This window comes from Melospiza melodia, chromosome 27 (genome assembly GCF_035770615.1).
Source record: "Melospiza melodia melodia isolate bMelMel2 chromosome 27, bMelMel2.pri, whole genome shotgun sequence".
In the NCBI taxonomy this organism is placed as follows: domain Eukaryota; kingdom Metazoa; phylum Chordata; class Aves; order Passeriformes; family Passerellidae; genus Melospiza; species Melospiza melodia.
Window position 1 is genome coordinate 6346260 of NC_086220.1, and position 15181 is coordinate 6361440.

At 41.9% G+C, this 15181-nt stretch overlaps 1 protein-coding gene across 4 annotated transcripts in view; it reads right to left on the minus strand.

Annotated features, from left to right (window-relative positions):
* Positions 1-1283: 1283 nt before the first annotated feature.
* Positions 1284-15181, minus strand: part of RLF (RLF zinc finger) — a 37531-nt gene continuing 23633 nt past the window's right edge. For 3 of the 4 annotated variants that reach the window (XM_063177666.1, XM_063177667.1, XM_063177669.1), the window contains 4 exons: positions 10320-10522; positions 7795-7931; positions 6591-6732; positions 1284-6418 (listed from right to left, as the gene is read on the minus strand). In XM_063177666.1, the coding sequence (XP_063033736.1) occupies positions 1697-6418; positions 6591-6732; positions 7795-7931; positions 10320-10522 (5204 nt within the window). In that variant the 3' untranslated portion in view covers positions 1284-1696. The remainder of the gene's footprint in view (positions 6419-6590; positions 6733-7794; positions 7932-10319; positions 10523-15181) is intronic. The other variant, XM_063177670.1, reaches the window with a different exon arrangement.

Consider the following 15181-nt stretch of genomic DNA (forward strand, 5'->3'; position numbering starts at 1 on the left):
GCAGAATTACATCTGAGTGAGTGAGTTTCACATGCAAATTGTTTTGTGGGAAATGCAGCTGCTTGACTTGAAACTGAAGTCTCCAAACCTCAAAGAATTTACTGTTCATGCTGGCCACAAAGGGACAGGTTCTTCTCTGGGATACTCAAACCCTGAGAGGGTAATGGGGTCTCTCTGGCCCAATACCTGAAGCAGCCATCACAAGTCTATTAAGTTTGCTGTTCAACTTTTCTGGTTTGAGATCTTGATGATTCAAGTATGTTAAAACATGACTCAAACTTGCAATTAAAAGGTATTTCATTATTACTTTGGAACACGCTGAAGGCTGGCTGATGATGTTGCAGTATTTAACCTTTTGACATAGCTTACTTCTGTTTTTAGAACTTTTTGAGAAGATTGAGGCACCATATTTCTTTCATTAAAACAGCTTAGGGTTTAGAGAGGAAATTACATGAAAGGCTAGGCAGTAAGCCACACTTCTCTTGATTGGTGCATGATTTTTAACCTAACTTTTAAGGATGCCCAAATAACTTTATTTTCCTAAACGTAGTACGAAGATGCCATTTCTGCTTCATTTTGGTCATACCACAGTTCACTGTTTGATAGCTGCCATCATTTCTGCACCCATTTCCCAAAGTTTCTTCCATTCCCTTTCCACTGCTGCTTTTCAGATCACAGTATAAAACCCCAGAAGCCCCAACAACACCCAAGCCCTCAGTCAGATTGCTGCTAGCTCATTAGAATCCCCATAGAGATGGGGAAATACCCCAGTGATTCTCAGCCTCCTGACGTAGCCATGTGTGGTAAGAAATGATATAAAGAGCAAGAAACAGAGCTTAAAATATTAGCTGACTCTTCTGGTGAATCTTCCAGCTAGGTTTCATCATTCATTGTCCAAAAAGCTAACAAGGGAACTCTCTAGATGTATACTGGTACTTTGATGTGACACAACCTGCTTGGAAGTCTCAACAACACTCATCACACACTCAGGTGGTGCCAGACAGTCTCAGAAAACACCCTCTGCCTTTAAAGGAACAAAGACTTTCTCATGCAGAAGTGTAATTAGTAAGCCTGGACTAATTATAGTTCTTTCAAGACTGAAAAAAGCACAGAGAATGTTGTAAAATAAAATGTAATACTTTACTTTTCTGTATCTATTTTATCAGCCTGATAAATTATCTACAAATGCATAAAACTTAAGCAACACTGTCCAATGCACTCAGAATGGTCCCAAACTCAATTACAAGTAAAGCACATTAAAGATTTACTGTACAGTAAACAAATGGGTGAAAAACTGTAATTTATTGAAACTCATAACTCAAAAAATATAAGATGCTGTAGTGTACAATATGTTACACAAAGCACCCTGGGGTGCACATTCAAGTCAAGTAATAACTCCATCGCCCCCCAAACCCTGGTACCCCAGTACTTTTTCCATATACAATCATGCACATTTACTCTTCAAGAGGAAGCCCCCAGTATTCTGATGTGTTAAATAGCACCAAAATCAGCATTGTTCATTGAAAAAAATGGGGAGCTAAATTAACTTGGCCATTACTTTTGACAGATATTATACATTCATGGAATTAAACAGTCAAAACTAACCTAAAAAGTGTGTACTGTAACAATTACTGTTCTAATTTGAAGTTCTCCCCGTACAGCAGTAGTGGAGGCTATCTGCTCTAAGCAAAGCTACTTATGTACTTCCTACACACAGCTCATCTGCCTTTTTTGTTGGAAATAAATCTATGAGAGGTGTGGAAAACTTGGATCTTTCAAGAACTACTACTGGTCGTAAGTAATGCAGCTGTTTTAAGGCAAGGTCTCCACAGTCCGTTAGGGCCTTGTCCAAGATTGCCCTCAGATTTTCTAAAGAAGGGGCAGAGGAGGACTCTGACAGCAAGGGCTGGATCTCTGTTAGCTGCCCAGGATTGTTTGGGGTTATGATTACATTTTCATCATTTACAAAGTTGTTTACTGGTGCATTCCCTTGACTGTCTCCCTCTTTTTGCAACATTTCATCTACTGGCAACTGCTCAGGAGACTCCCATTCTACGACCTCATCACAATCATCATCATCATCATCATCCTTTCCCTCACTCTCCTGAATAAATTTTAAAAATGAAGACTCAAATCCCATTGGTTTATATGTCTTTAAATCAAATGGTTTGGACACAGGAGGCTTTTGAAATTTGTCTTTTGTTGCACAAAGTACATTTCTTTTTGCATTCTGATTAACAGCGCTATGTTGACATCCTTCTGGGTCTTTCTCTCTTGGCAACTCTAATTGTAAACTGGACAAAGAAGAGCTATTCTCTCTTTCACTGCTTTCAGAAAGATCTTCAGTTTTACACACAGTTGTCTCCCTGCTGTTAGGCTCTTCAAAAGAGGTGTTCTTGGAACTGTGGTTATATTTTAAAGTGCCTGAATACACAAAGGCACTGGCATCACCATTCACACCGCTCGGCGAACATTGTTTTTGGTCTTCATTACTCTCATCTGGAGGATCACATGCTGGGTTTGCAACAATGGGTTTGTCACTCTCCTGCACGGGCTCAGAATTAGCTGATTTATCCTCGTTAACTTCTACACCTTCTTTATCCAAGTCTGAAGCTGTGTTAGAGCAGGACTGCTTCTCAATCATGATGCCACATTTGACACAAAGGACGAGTTTCTGAAGGCGCTGCTCGATGTACATGTTGGTCATCTGGTGTGTGCGCTTGTAGTGCCTCACGATGCTGCTCTCCAGTTTGACCACAGACAGGCAGCCCTGCACCATGCAGGGGTACTGGGTCTGGTTAGACTTCTCTTTGCACATTTGTAGGGCTTCCTCTTTTGTTTTGAAATTTAGCAAATGCTTTTCCCTGCTTCTGTTAATTCTTTTAGCTCTGTCTTTTAATTGTTTCCCATTCTGCTTGCTTGTGCCAAAGCTGTCTTTCAAACAATTTTGCTCATTTTTATCTTCATCATCTTCCTCCTCTTTGTGATTTCCAAAGAGACTATCATAATATTCACTGTGTCTGAAATATACATGTTGAGAATAGTGACTGTAATTTGTGAAAATTCGATTGCAGCCATTAAGGTCACAATGGATTTCAAAATCTTTGTTTAATTTTTCTTCATTGGCATGTTCTTCTATTAGGTGCCGTTTAAGCTTATTAAATGTATAAAACACAGCATGGCAGTGCGCTTGGTTACAAGCAAATCTGGCAGACTCAGCTTCAGAAAGCAGTTTTTGATCCTCTAAGATTTCATTGTGGAAGTCACTACAATGTTTAGCAAGAGCTTTAGAACACAGAAAACGCTTACCACACTCTTTGTGTTTGCATGCAAATATTTTTTTACATTTGACAAGTTCCCTTTTTGTTCTTGCTTTGTCTTTTTCTAGGCAGAGCTGTTCCTTATTATACTGGTGAACAGTTCTGTAGTGGCGAATCAAACCTTTCTGGTTTGTGAATGCTGAGTTGCAGCTTTTATGTATACAATGAAATGGTTTGTGGTACTTATGCAATATGTAACATAAGTTTCCTTTAGCAACTGTTCTTTTGCTTCCTCTTCCCTGTCTTGCTTCCAGTTCTTCCCTATGACTGTCCAGGGAAGTTATGTTAGATGTTTTTCTTGTTACATCATTGTCTGTCTCCTCATTGGACTCCAAATCAGTCTCAGAACAGCAGTCTTCCTTTTTTGGGTGACACAGCTGTTCAGAGTCCGAGTGTCCAGAGAACCCAACGCTGTTTGCACAGGCAGGCACTGGAGCAGTGCTATTCTTATGCATGTCCTCTGTACACAAACCTACATGATCAAATTTTTCACTAGGACACACCTTGTGAGCCACCCTCTGACAGCCAATTTGATGTTTGTTTCTGTAGTGAATTCGAAGATGCGTTTTTCTTGTAAAAGATCTTTGGCAAATATGACACTTAAATGGTGAATATCGATGCTGGAACATATTTAGCTGAAGAACCATTTCCTTTGAATAGTTATGCTTTTTAACATAATGCATTAAGAGAGCTTCTCTGGTCACAAACTCACATGTACATCCGTGACATTCACAGAAAAATGGTTTAGCTGCCAGTTGAGTAAGGTACTGGCTGGGTAAATTATCTTCTTGATCTTGAAGGTGAAATTTTGAGGTAGCTTCATCAACTGACTCAGGGCACTTGGCATCCCTAGATGAATAGCCCAGGAAAGATTTCTGTCTTGAAGAATTCTGAATGTTATTTTTTAAGCTTAGGTGTTTCAAGCCTAACATTAGTTCCAACATGTTATCTTCAATGTCTAGTTCTTTAGAGCTGTCATAAAAAGATGTTTCTGGGGAAGAAGGACAAGTTTCTTCCCTCAGGCCACTGCTTCCTTTAGCATCTACAGCACAACACACACTTTCTGGAGAGTCAGCATTTGTATCAGAATTATGACCTAACTCTGGACTCATCTCTGTAGGGGATTTACTGTCCTGAGCATCATTCAACAGATCAAGAAAGTATTTAGTTTTCATTTCCATATTTCTTTTACCTTTGAAGTTGTATGGATGGACCCTTCGAAGGTGCTTTTGCATACTTCTGGAATTTTTGTGGGTGGAACAGCAGCCTTCAAAACCACAGGAAAGATTTTTTTCATCAAAGCAAACTGCCACATTGGAACACTGTTCTTTCATATCTGCTGGATGGAAGACTCCTTCCTGGGACACGACAAAACCTGGAACTGACTGGTTGTGAGCCACTGCTCCAAGGAGCTGTGGGGATGTCTGACCTTGGCTTGCTGCAGCATCTGCCCTGTGCTTCCCACAATGCAGGCTGCAATTACTTTCACTGTTGAGATCTTCACTGTCAGAGAGAGATTCTTCCTTCACCTGTGGAATTTCCTGAGAGCCTGAGGGATCCAAGTTATCATTCAGATTGGAATTTTCAGATTGTTCAAGCAGCCGAGACTCTGGAAGATAACTGGATTTTTCTTCTGAAACCAATCCTTCGAGGTTCAGCGTTTGCTTCCCTTCCCCATTGGACACTTTAATATCATGTGCCGCGAGGTGATTCTGAAATTCAGTCTTTGAATAATAAAACTTCTTACAACCAAAATAGTTACAAGTGTACGACGCATCCCTGAAGTGCTGCGCCTCGTGATGGTAAAGCTGCCCTAAGTCACTGAAAACAATATTACAGCCGTTGAGCTCGCACTTATAGCGAAGGTCATCGTGGGTTTGTTTGTGGTTGAGCAGCTCGTTGACAGAGCCAAACCTGGCGTAGCAGTCCATGGACACGCACATGTAGGGCTGGGGCCCGCAGTGCACGCGCTCGTGCTCCCGCAGGTGGAACGAGGTCATGAAGTGGCGGCGGCAGAACGCGCACTTCTCCCTCCTGTTCTTCATGTCCAAGTAGTGCTTGGCGTTCTCGTCGTTGTTCTGGTGTTCAGCTTTCAGGTGTACGCTCAGGTACTTGAACTGTTTAAATACTCTGGAACAATCTGTGCCAGGGCAGGGGTAGATGTCCCTGTCTTGCAGTTGGCAGTTTTCCAGTTGGCTGAAGGTGACATATTCCTCTGTGTCATCGTCGAAGCTTTCAGGGAGCTGTGTCTGGTGTGACCTTTCTGGAAACACTGGGGGTGGGCTGCTGGGAGCTGTTGCCTTTTGTGGTGATCTCTCTTTTTTCAGAATTATTTTCTTTTTAGGTCTGTGTGTTCTGCTAGGTGGCATTTTAACATGTTCCATTACGTGTGGTACAAAAAATTCCTTTCTCTTGAATTTTTTTGTGCAAACAGGACATGTATAAATACCATCTTCCATGTGCATCTTAGAATGATGCAGTATTCTGGCCTCTATACACTCCCTTTTGCAGAGCACACAAAAAAACTTGTATTGAAGCCATCTCTGGTATCTTTCTGAAGAACCAATGGGTTTTTTTACTCTTGCTTTTTCCTTAGGGTGGCTCATTGTGTCTTTCCCATCATAATATTTGTGTTCTTTTGTCTCATCATAGTCACTAAAGAAAGTTTCTAACATGTCAGTTTCATTGAGTGACAGATGACAACCTGCATCATCCTCAGAATCAGAAGCTACCTTCCCTAATAGTTTAAGACAATGCCTCTTCAAAGTCTTCCAGTCCCAAAATTCAGGATCAAATGGCCAATATGCTTTCAAAGCTAACAGCAGCTCACAGCGGAGTGAATTCGGAACCAGTGCGTTCTCTTCATCAAATTTTTGGTCTGGCTGCATATACAGCTCTTCCAAGGCATTAAATCCATTCAAAGTTGGCTCGAGTAAGAATTCTGTGAGCTGACAGGCTCTTCTAACTTCAAGGTCTTCTGGTAAAAGGCAAGCAATTGTTTTGCACACTGATGTCTTCATTTCATCGCTTCCGTTGGACCTGATCTGAAGGGCTCTCACACACAACAACACAGACACAGCAAGTCCTGCTTCCTCTGCCTGTTTAAAGAAAACAGAAGATTTTTATTAGTATGGTCTTAGGCATAATCAGAAAGTATGAATAATGAAATAAGCTATATCTTTTTTTTTCAGGTCAATAGAATTATTATGAAAACAATAAATTCATGTAGACAGCTCTAGCTGTGTCCAAAAACTCAGGAATGTTACTTACTTCAGATTGTATGACTCTTATCAAGAAAAATAAATGCTGTAGTGTCTTGGCAATGATGCCAAACTGACGACATCTCTCCAAAAAGGAATCTAAGGAAGGATCTATTCTTCTTTGCAGTTTGCTCCAGAAAAGTGTCAGCTCCCTGTGAAGAGTTGAAAGCAGAATGTAAGAACATTGCAAATACACACAATCTGTGCACTCACAGTGTGTCAGTTCAGAGCTGATGCCAAGACAAATTTAAGTGTTATTCAAGGACAGCACCCACTTCAATTAGGTCCTGATCTCCAAGTGACACTGCAGAGAACTGTTCCTGTGCTCCCAGCATCAGATCAAACCCCTGTGTATCTCCTGATCCTTACAGGAGAAAGGCACTGGCACTGGGATTCATCTCAGTGCACACATCTACAGCTGCAGGCTTCCTTTCTAGACAAAATAAACCCAGTCTCACACTTCCAGAGCCTGTACCTCTCACATAAAAATTTAAAATGGATAAGATGAATCATAACACAAAGTTGCCATTTCTCTTCCAATAAGCAAGCAGCTGCACAAGGACTGCTAGGTACACCACCAGAACTTCAATTTATACATCTCTGCAATGTCAGCATCACCATGAGACAGAGACTTCATTCTCCCATCTCATACCCAGGGAAGGCAGCTGGAACTTGAGAATTCTTGGGGTTACAGAAATTATAAAAATATAAAATGCCCTTGGAGGGGAAGTGGAGAGAAGGGTTGGCTCTTGGAGGGGAAGTGGAGAGAAGCAACAGTGTGTTGCCTCTGCTCATTCCTAATACTGACATCTCTGTGGAACAGGTCAAAAAAATGCACCAGGCTTTCATGGGGCCAAGAAATCCCAAGGAATAACAGACTGACAACATCCTCTGTGGAACCACAGAGCCAGGGGTTTAACAGCAACCCAGAGAGCACTGACCCACCAGCACTGACAGATCCATCACCCCACAGCAGCACCAGTGTTCATGCCAATAGTGTGAGTGCTCTTTCAGTTTTAAATTATTTAAACATTACTTTTGCTATGCTCTATTAGCATAGCGACTTGTGACAAAATAAGTAATTACCTAGGAAGAGCTTCAGTCTGATGCACTTCTCAAGTAAATGATAAATTCACCTTCTCTACACATTTTTGTACTATATTCACTCAATTCTAGCTAGTGTGGAACAATCAGCAGAAGCAGTTTATACTTACCATGAGCAATACACATTTGCTGTTTGAAGCTGATGGGTAAGATATGTTGTACAAAGAATAAATGCAGTGTTTTCTTGTCCCTCAGACTCCAGATTACAGATGATGTCTAGTACCTCTTTGCAATCCACCTTTGCAATCTTAAAGAAAAAGAAAATTTAAAAGAAAAGGCACTTTATTCTCAAAATATGTTTATGTTTCTAAAAGAAATGCACATTTACTAAATCAAAGTCTTACAAACAAAACATTATAGCTCCTGTGCCCAGAGATCATGCCACACCTTTCAGCTACAAAATGGTATGAGAATTTCACCTGTTAGTTCTGATCCCTTCTCAATATCAGTTTTATTTGGGACAATCTTCCACTTTGGCAGCTTAGCTAAATACTTGCACGCAGGCAACCATCTATCTAAAACTTCCCATTCTGTGTGTCTGCACTTACAGGGATTCTTGTGTTACTTTTGAAAATTAGAACCCAGATCCAAAAAGATCAAGAGTTGTGAAAAAGCCAGGCCCTCGTTCTCCTCATCCCTTGGTGCTGATTCTGAACAACCACATTTCAAAGCATGATGACAGAAACAGAAGTGTTTGGAGCAGTGCTGATTTTGGCTGGGGTAGAGTTCATTTTCTTCCTGGCTGGTGTGGAGCTGTGTTTGGAATTTCTGCTGGACACAGGGTTGATAACACAGAGATGTTTTTGTTATTGCTGAGCAAAGGAGGCTGGAAGGACACACAGTCAGGACAGGTGACCCCAGCTGACCAAAGGATGTTCCAGACCATGGCATCATGCTCACTGCATACAGTGAGGGAAAGGAGGAGGAAGGGGAGTGGGTTGAGAGATGGAATTTGTCTTCTCAAATCTCCATTATGCACAATTGTGCCTTGCTCTCCTGGAGCTGCCTGCCCATGGGCAGCAGTGAATTAATTCCTGCTTTTGCTTCACCTATCATATTGTCTTTACCCCCACCTACAAGTTTTCTCACTTTTACCCTTCCCCTTCTGTCCCTCCCTGGTACTGCTGCTAGGGGAGTTGAGCAAGCAGCTGTGAGGGGCCTGGGTCCAGCTGGGGTCTGTTCCCTTAAATATCAAAGCACTGTCACCTAAATAACTTACTGAGGTTTCTCTCTTGCCAGGGGTGAATCAGTGACACTCCCTCCTTCCTTCCCCCCCAAAATCTGCTGTATTTTACTTTATCCAGTGCAAAACTGACACATCTCAAGGCCTTGCAGCTTGTGAATTGCTCTGGAAATGTCTGCTGCCAGAGGTCAGTTCTGGGGCTCAAGTTGAACACCAGAAGTCAGGGGACCCTAGAAAGTGCTGGCATTGCTGAATGAACTCCAGTGTCAAGCCTGAATGGGAAACTGGGTTAATATCCCTGCTCTGCTCCTCCTGCTGAATGAGATGGCTGCAAAAATCAGTTTAACTTCCTGTTGTTTGTTCTCTATCATTGTTATTCATGATGAGCAAGAAGTTTGAAATGTTTATAATATCAACAGCTGTTTAAAGTACATATTGCTAGAACACAGTCTGTGCTGTGAAGCAGAATAGATGCAGTGAAAAAATTTATTAAAACATAATGTTGTCTTACTAGTAAATGCTCTTCATAATTACTGTTTGTGGCTTCTATCCAAGCTGACACCCTGGTTTGATACAGATATGTTCTACCTTAAGCAGACATTGCTGAACTTGCTTGGATTTGTGTCCTTGTCATGGTTTATCCCCAGCTGGACCCAGGCCCCTCAAAGCTGCTCAACTCCCCTACCAGAGGTACCAGGGACTGAATTGGAAGGGTAAAAAGAGAAAACTTGTAGGTGGAGGTAAAGACAATATAATACGTGAAGCAAAAGCCATGCACAAAAGCAAAGCAAAAGCAGGGATTAATTCACTGCAGGCAGCTCCAGGAGAGCAAGGCACAATTGTGCATAATGGAGACTTGAGAAGACAAATTCCATCTCTCAGCACACTCCCCTTCCCCTCACTGTATGCAGTGAGCATGATGCCATTGTCTGGAACATCCTTTGGTCAGCTGGGGTCACCTGTCCTGGCTGTGTGTCCTTCCTGCCTCCTTTGCCCTGGGTGAGCAATAACAAAAACATCTCTGTGTTATAACCCTCTGTATCAAACCAAGGTGTCAGCTTGGATATGAGCCACAAACAGTAATTTAAGAGTTAAACATTCACATAATATACATGTATTTACATACCTCTAGAGAAGTATGCACTTACAGATGCATATATACACTTGTGTGTGCATATATTTGCCATTAATTATAGATATAGATAGAAATAGTTTAATTTGTAGGAGCTCAGCAATTTACCTTCCACACCTGACTTAGCCAGCCCTATCACATCCAATTCCTGCAAAGGGATGACCACACATTGTCCAATCTTTCAAAATAATCTTTCAAAATTCCTCTTATGGAACTCTGCTGCAACAGTTTCACTCTTCAGCTTCGGTGCTCAGTACTATATAAATAAATTCTAAAATGTTTCATAAATATATATTAAAAAGGGACTGTAGGTTACTGACCTCCTTGATGGAATCTTCATTAGGCAGCATTGAACACACACATGTGATGTAGGCTTGGCGAAAAGATGAAACATTTGCAATTTCTGGAGAATCTGCACACAGTTTTGACAAGAAGGTGGCCTGGGGGATGCAGTTGGACTTCATCAAATGTTTGATTCGCATCTGCAGAAAGGAAGGCCCTTCTCGTGTAATCAATTTATTAGCTAGGAAAAGAAAAAATCCTTTGAGAACAGACCAATTTACAGGTGACACTTCAATGAAATTGTCTCACTGCATTCACACTTCTTCACAAATTTGTGTAGGGACTGTGTTTTTAGGAAACTCTGGGCATGGTGACAAATGACTCTGCATCCCCTGTGGATCCCCAGGGCTGTGGGTGGATCTCTACATCCTTTGTGGATCTCTGCATCCCCCATGGATCCCCACAGGCTGTGGGTGGATCTCTGCATCCCCTGTGGATCTCTGCATCCCCCATGGATCCCCACGGGCTGTGGGTGGATCTCTGCATCCCCTGTGGATCCCCAAGGGCTGTTGCTTGATCTCTGCATCCCCTGTGGATCCCCACGGGCTGTGGGTGGATCTCTGCATCCCCCATGGATCCCCACAGGCTGTGGGTGAATCTCTGCATCCCCCATGGATCCATGGATTTCAGGGACACAGCTGTTTCACCATGGTCTCACCACAGCCTGCAGAGGAATCTCAGCTCTGGCACCTGGAGCAGCTCCTCCCCTTCCTTCTCCACTGCCCTTAGTGTTTCCCTCACATGTTCTCACCTCCTTCTCTTCTCTAGCTGGAATTCTAATTGCTCCCACTTTGTTTTGATTTTCTTCTTAAATCTGTTATCACAGAGGCCTTTCCATCATTTCTAGGTGGCCCAGCCTTGGCCAGCAGCATGTCCATCTCCAGAGCCATCAGGGACTGGCTCTGCTGGACATGGTGGAAGGTTCCAGCAGCTTCTCACAGAAGCCACTTCCATGCCCCCCCCCTCACTATCAAAAACCAGGCTGTGCAAAACCAACATGATGAAATCATGCACTTCAAAATATCTGTGGTGCTATTTCCAGCTTTACATAAATATCTTCACAAAGCCTTGATATGAGTCTCCAGATCTGTACATCATTCAAAAAACTCTTGTGAATTAAGAGATGGTTCAACACATGCTGACACTACATGCAGTAATGACATGAACCAAAGAATAAACTGGTTGATGAACTGTACAAGAAATCATGGAAATGCATGAGACATTCTTATCAAACACAAACTAGAATGGTTTCTGCAGCAACTGCAGTCAACCAGTTACCTCTGGTGCATGCAAGAGACTCTGGATTAGTCAAAAAAGAATGCCTGCTTTAGACTAACAACTTGAGAAAATATTTCTGTTCAACGGCTCTTCCACTGTGTTAGCATCTCATTATTACTATGCAAGATGGATGTTAAGAAACCAAAATGGTATGTACATTTCTGAAAGAGAGGATGGCACATAACAAGAAATTTTAAGTGCAGAAAGCATGAAAACTATTGCCAAAACAAGCAACAGTGTGTTCTAACAGACACTACACTGGTTGGCAGAAAACTCACAATGTGCACCTGAACAGAAAACTCATTTCAGGTACCTGTAGTGAAACTTGTATTCTGCAGGAGTCAGCTTAGTGGTCCATTAGAGTCATTTTAAGATTTAAATCTATGGTAATGGTTTCTGTTTTTCACAGGATAAACCTCTGAGCATTCAACTCTTCATCCAGCTGACACTTCACATTAAAGGAACTTCAATGGATAAAGCAAAAAACTGCCTGACCAAGAGGCAGCCTGCAGTAAGATCTCCAGTTGCTAGGAAACAAGCTCCTCTCTTCCTTAAAAACTGCATCTGTATGACACTGCTTGAATACTCATGGAGGAAAGCTAACAGTGCTTCAAAAAAGGATTTTTGATGTTATTTGATGCTGCCACAACAGATGGCCAGGAAATCACTGCTAGGGAAAACTCCCACAAAGCTGCATCACCCACTATCAGATCAGGCACCTCTTCAAGTGGAACTGCCATTCATGGGCCTTAGTGCCCACAAACAATTCAAAGCAATTCTCATATTTCTACACCTCTTGGCTCACAGAATATTCCTCTTATGGATCTGGAAAAAAGTAAAGGACATACTAGAAAAAAAATAATCCTTTAACCTCCTCTAAGGTTTAGATTCCTCTTGTTTACACAGCTAGACATGCACTTGGCAACTGCTTAAATGAAGTTTTACTGAAGTGTCAGAGCCAGCTAGTCAAGACATGGGAAATATTTTAAGACTCCTTGCAGTCAGTGAAATGAATCACTTCCAGTTTAACAGTCACAATTTATCTTCCAGCACAAATGAGAAGCTTTGATGGAGGTGGATGCTCTGCCAGAATGCACAGGAGGGTCTCAGCTGGCTGCAGTGTTTGAGAGCAGCCAGTTATCACATGCTCCCCCACAAAGGGGGGCAGCTCTGTGCCCTCAGGCCAATTCTTTCACACCTAAACGAGTGTGTAGTGAACTTTGCAAAGGAGCCAAATGTCAAACTGAGCTCCCTGTCATGCAGATGTAAGTGATGATGGTAGGAGCAAAATGCAGAAATGAGTCACCAGTCAGACATCTGTCCTAGCCCTTAGCTTTACTCTAAAGTGGAAAGTTTTCTCTTTTCCTGAAAAAGGAACAAAAACTGAGGAATAGACAGCAAAATGAGAAGAGATGTTTTCCCTCAGAGAACCTAATTTTATACTCAGTCCTAAATCTGTTACATTTCCATACATGTCCATGAACAGACTTTCCTGTTCCTTCTCTTCCTAGCTCTCCTGCTGTTATGTGTTCTGTCACAGTGTTCTATCAAACTTCTCAGCTTGCTATAAAAATCAGCACAGACACCCTGCAACCCTTCCCTCTCCAAACCCTTTAGCCAAGAGGGCAGTGCAGATTCCAACTGTACACACATCTTAAGAGCTCTCTATGCCAGGACCAAATACTAACAATAAGAGATTCCTCTCTCACTCAAAACACTTGCAGTGAAAGATAATTTAAGTTACACCACAATATTATGAATACAACCTTTATAAAGCATGAAAAGACTCTGTGGTCACTATGATGAACATTCCAGAGAAACATCATCTTGGGTGAGCATTTCTGCTGGAAGTGCCTGTGGAACAGGACAACAGGACAGGTGCTGATGTGCAGTAAGATTTGTTAAGGATGCACAGCTGGCACTGAGGTCTGTGTATTAGACAGCAGCAGTTGTTGCATGGTTATCCCAGCTCTCCTACAGCTCCTCAAGACAGACATACCAAGTTGTTGGAATTCACCTGCTGCACTCAACAAGCTGACCCCAACCTCTTTGGTTCAGGGTTTGTTAAGACAAAAGTTGGGGGAAGTTTTGGAATCAGTATTAAAGCTGCCTGAGGCACAGAACTACATGGGATGACACAAATTCAACAGCATCAACTATGGCCCCATCAGGATGCTGGTATTGGTTAGTCACCTAAAAGGCTCCAATTGAAATTATTTTTTAAGCCCTTTCCTCAAGCAATTATTAATGCCCCAACCAACCATCCTGAGCAGCTGACAGTAAAAATTAGGAACCACCAGCCTAGCACAGGGCAGTGCAATTTATTAACATATTACCAGTCATAGAGCAGCAGAACCCACTGCAATGCTGCAATGAAACTTTTGCTGGAACAAATTTGGCAAACCATAGTTATATTTGATGTCAGTTCCTTTTCCAGGCCAGTGCATTAAAAACCAGAATTAAAATGAAGAACTCTAAACAAGAAAGGCAGGAACCTGACTCACCTTCACGATTGTTCACTCAAGTAAGCATCTGATGACCATTAGCATGAACTGCCAGTTCACAAAACACAGCTTCAGCTGGGCACACTGAGCCACTCTCACATCTGGCAGACAGCAGCAAAATCTAAGAATGCTTTTCAGGTACTCATCACAAAACCCCAAAATCTAAGAATGCTTTTCAGGTACTCATCACAAAACCCCAAAAAGCATAAAAAATGGACTATTCAAAGGAATTAAGATTTAGATGACTGAAAGAGACACTTTGTGAAGCTGCTGTTGTACTGAAGGTTAAAATGTCAGTTTAACTAAGGCAACTGAAAATCCATTGCACTGGAGCTCCTTCTCCCAAGTCTAAAAGCAGAACTGCCATCCCCTCTGGGATCTGCAGGAAATAAACTTTGATTCCCCCTATTTTTATCAAATAAAGCCTGCTAGCACAGAACATGCAGATCAAAGAAGTGACACAAGTGAAAGAACAAAGACAAACCTTGTAACTCATCAGTGACTTACAATCTGTTACAGAAATTAGCATTTACTTGATATGATTCTGAAAGTAACAAATGATTAAGATAATTTAGTAGACATTTAGAGATAGTTGCTTAATACCAACTCCAACCGTGTCCTACACAAGGCCAAGAGACCAATTCCAGTTACTCGGACAGAGCAAGCAGAAAAACAAACCAAGGTCTCCAAGACTGCCACAAATGCAAGACATGTGGGAGAAGCAACATTTTAGGCAGGTATTCAACTTCTCAGAACCACCCTTTACTTAAAATGTCTAACACTTTACTTGAGAAATGTGCTTTTGCCAGATTTGTCTAATACAGGATTCCTGAGTCACATTCAGACTGTTTAGGTGTGCCTGTGGAGTATTCCAGACTACCTAAAAATGCACTCAATGAATGTCACAAAACCAGAATTAATTGTATTGGAAAAGGCCTTTGAGATCATCAAGTCCAACCGATGACCTAACACCCCCTCATCAATGAAACCATGGCACTGAGTGTCACATCCAGTCTGTTTTTAAACACCTCCAGGACTGAGACTCCACCTCCTCCCTG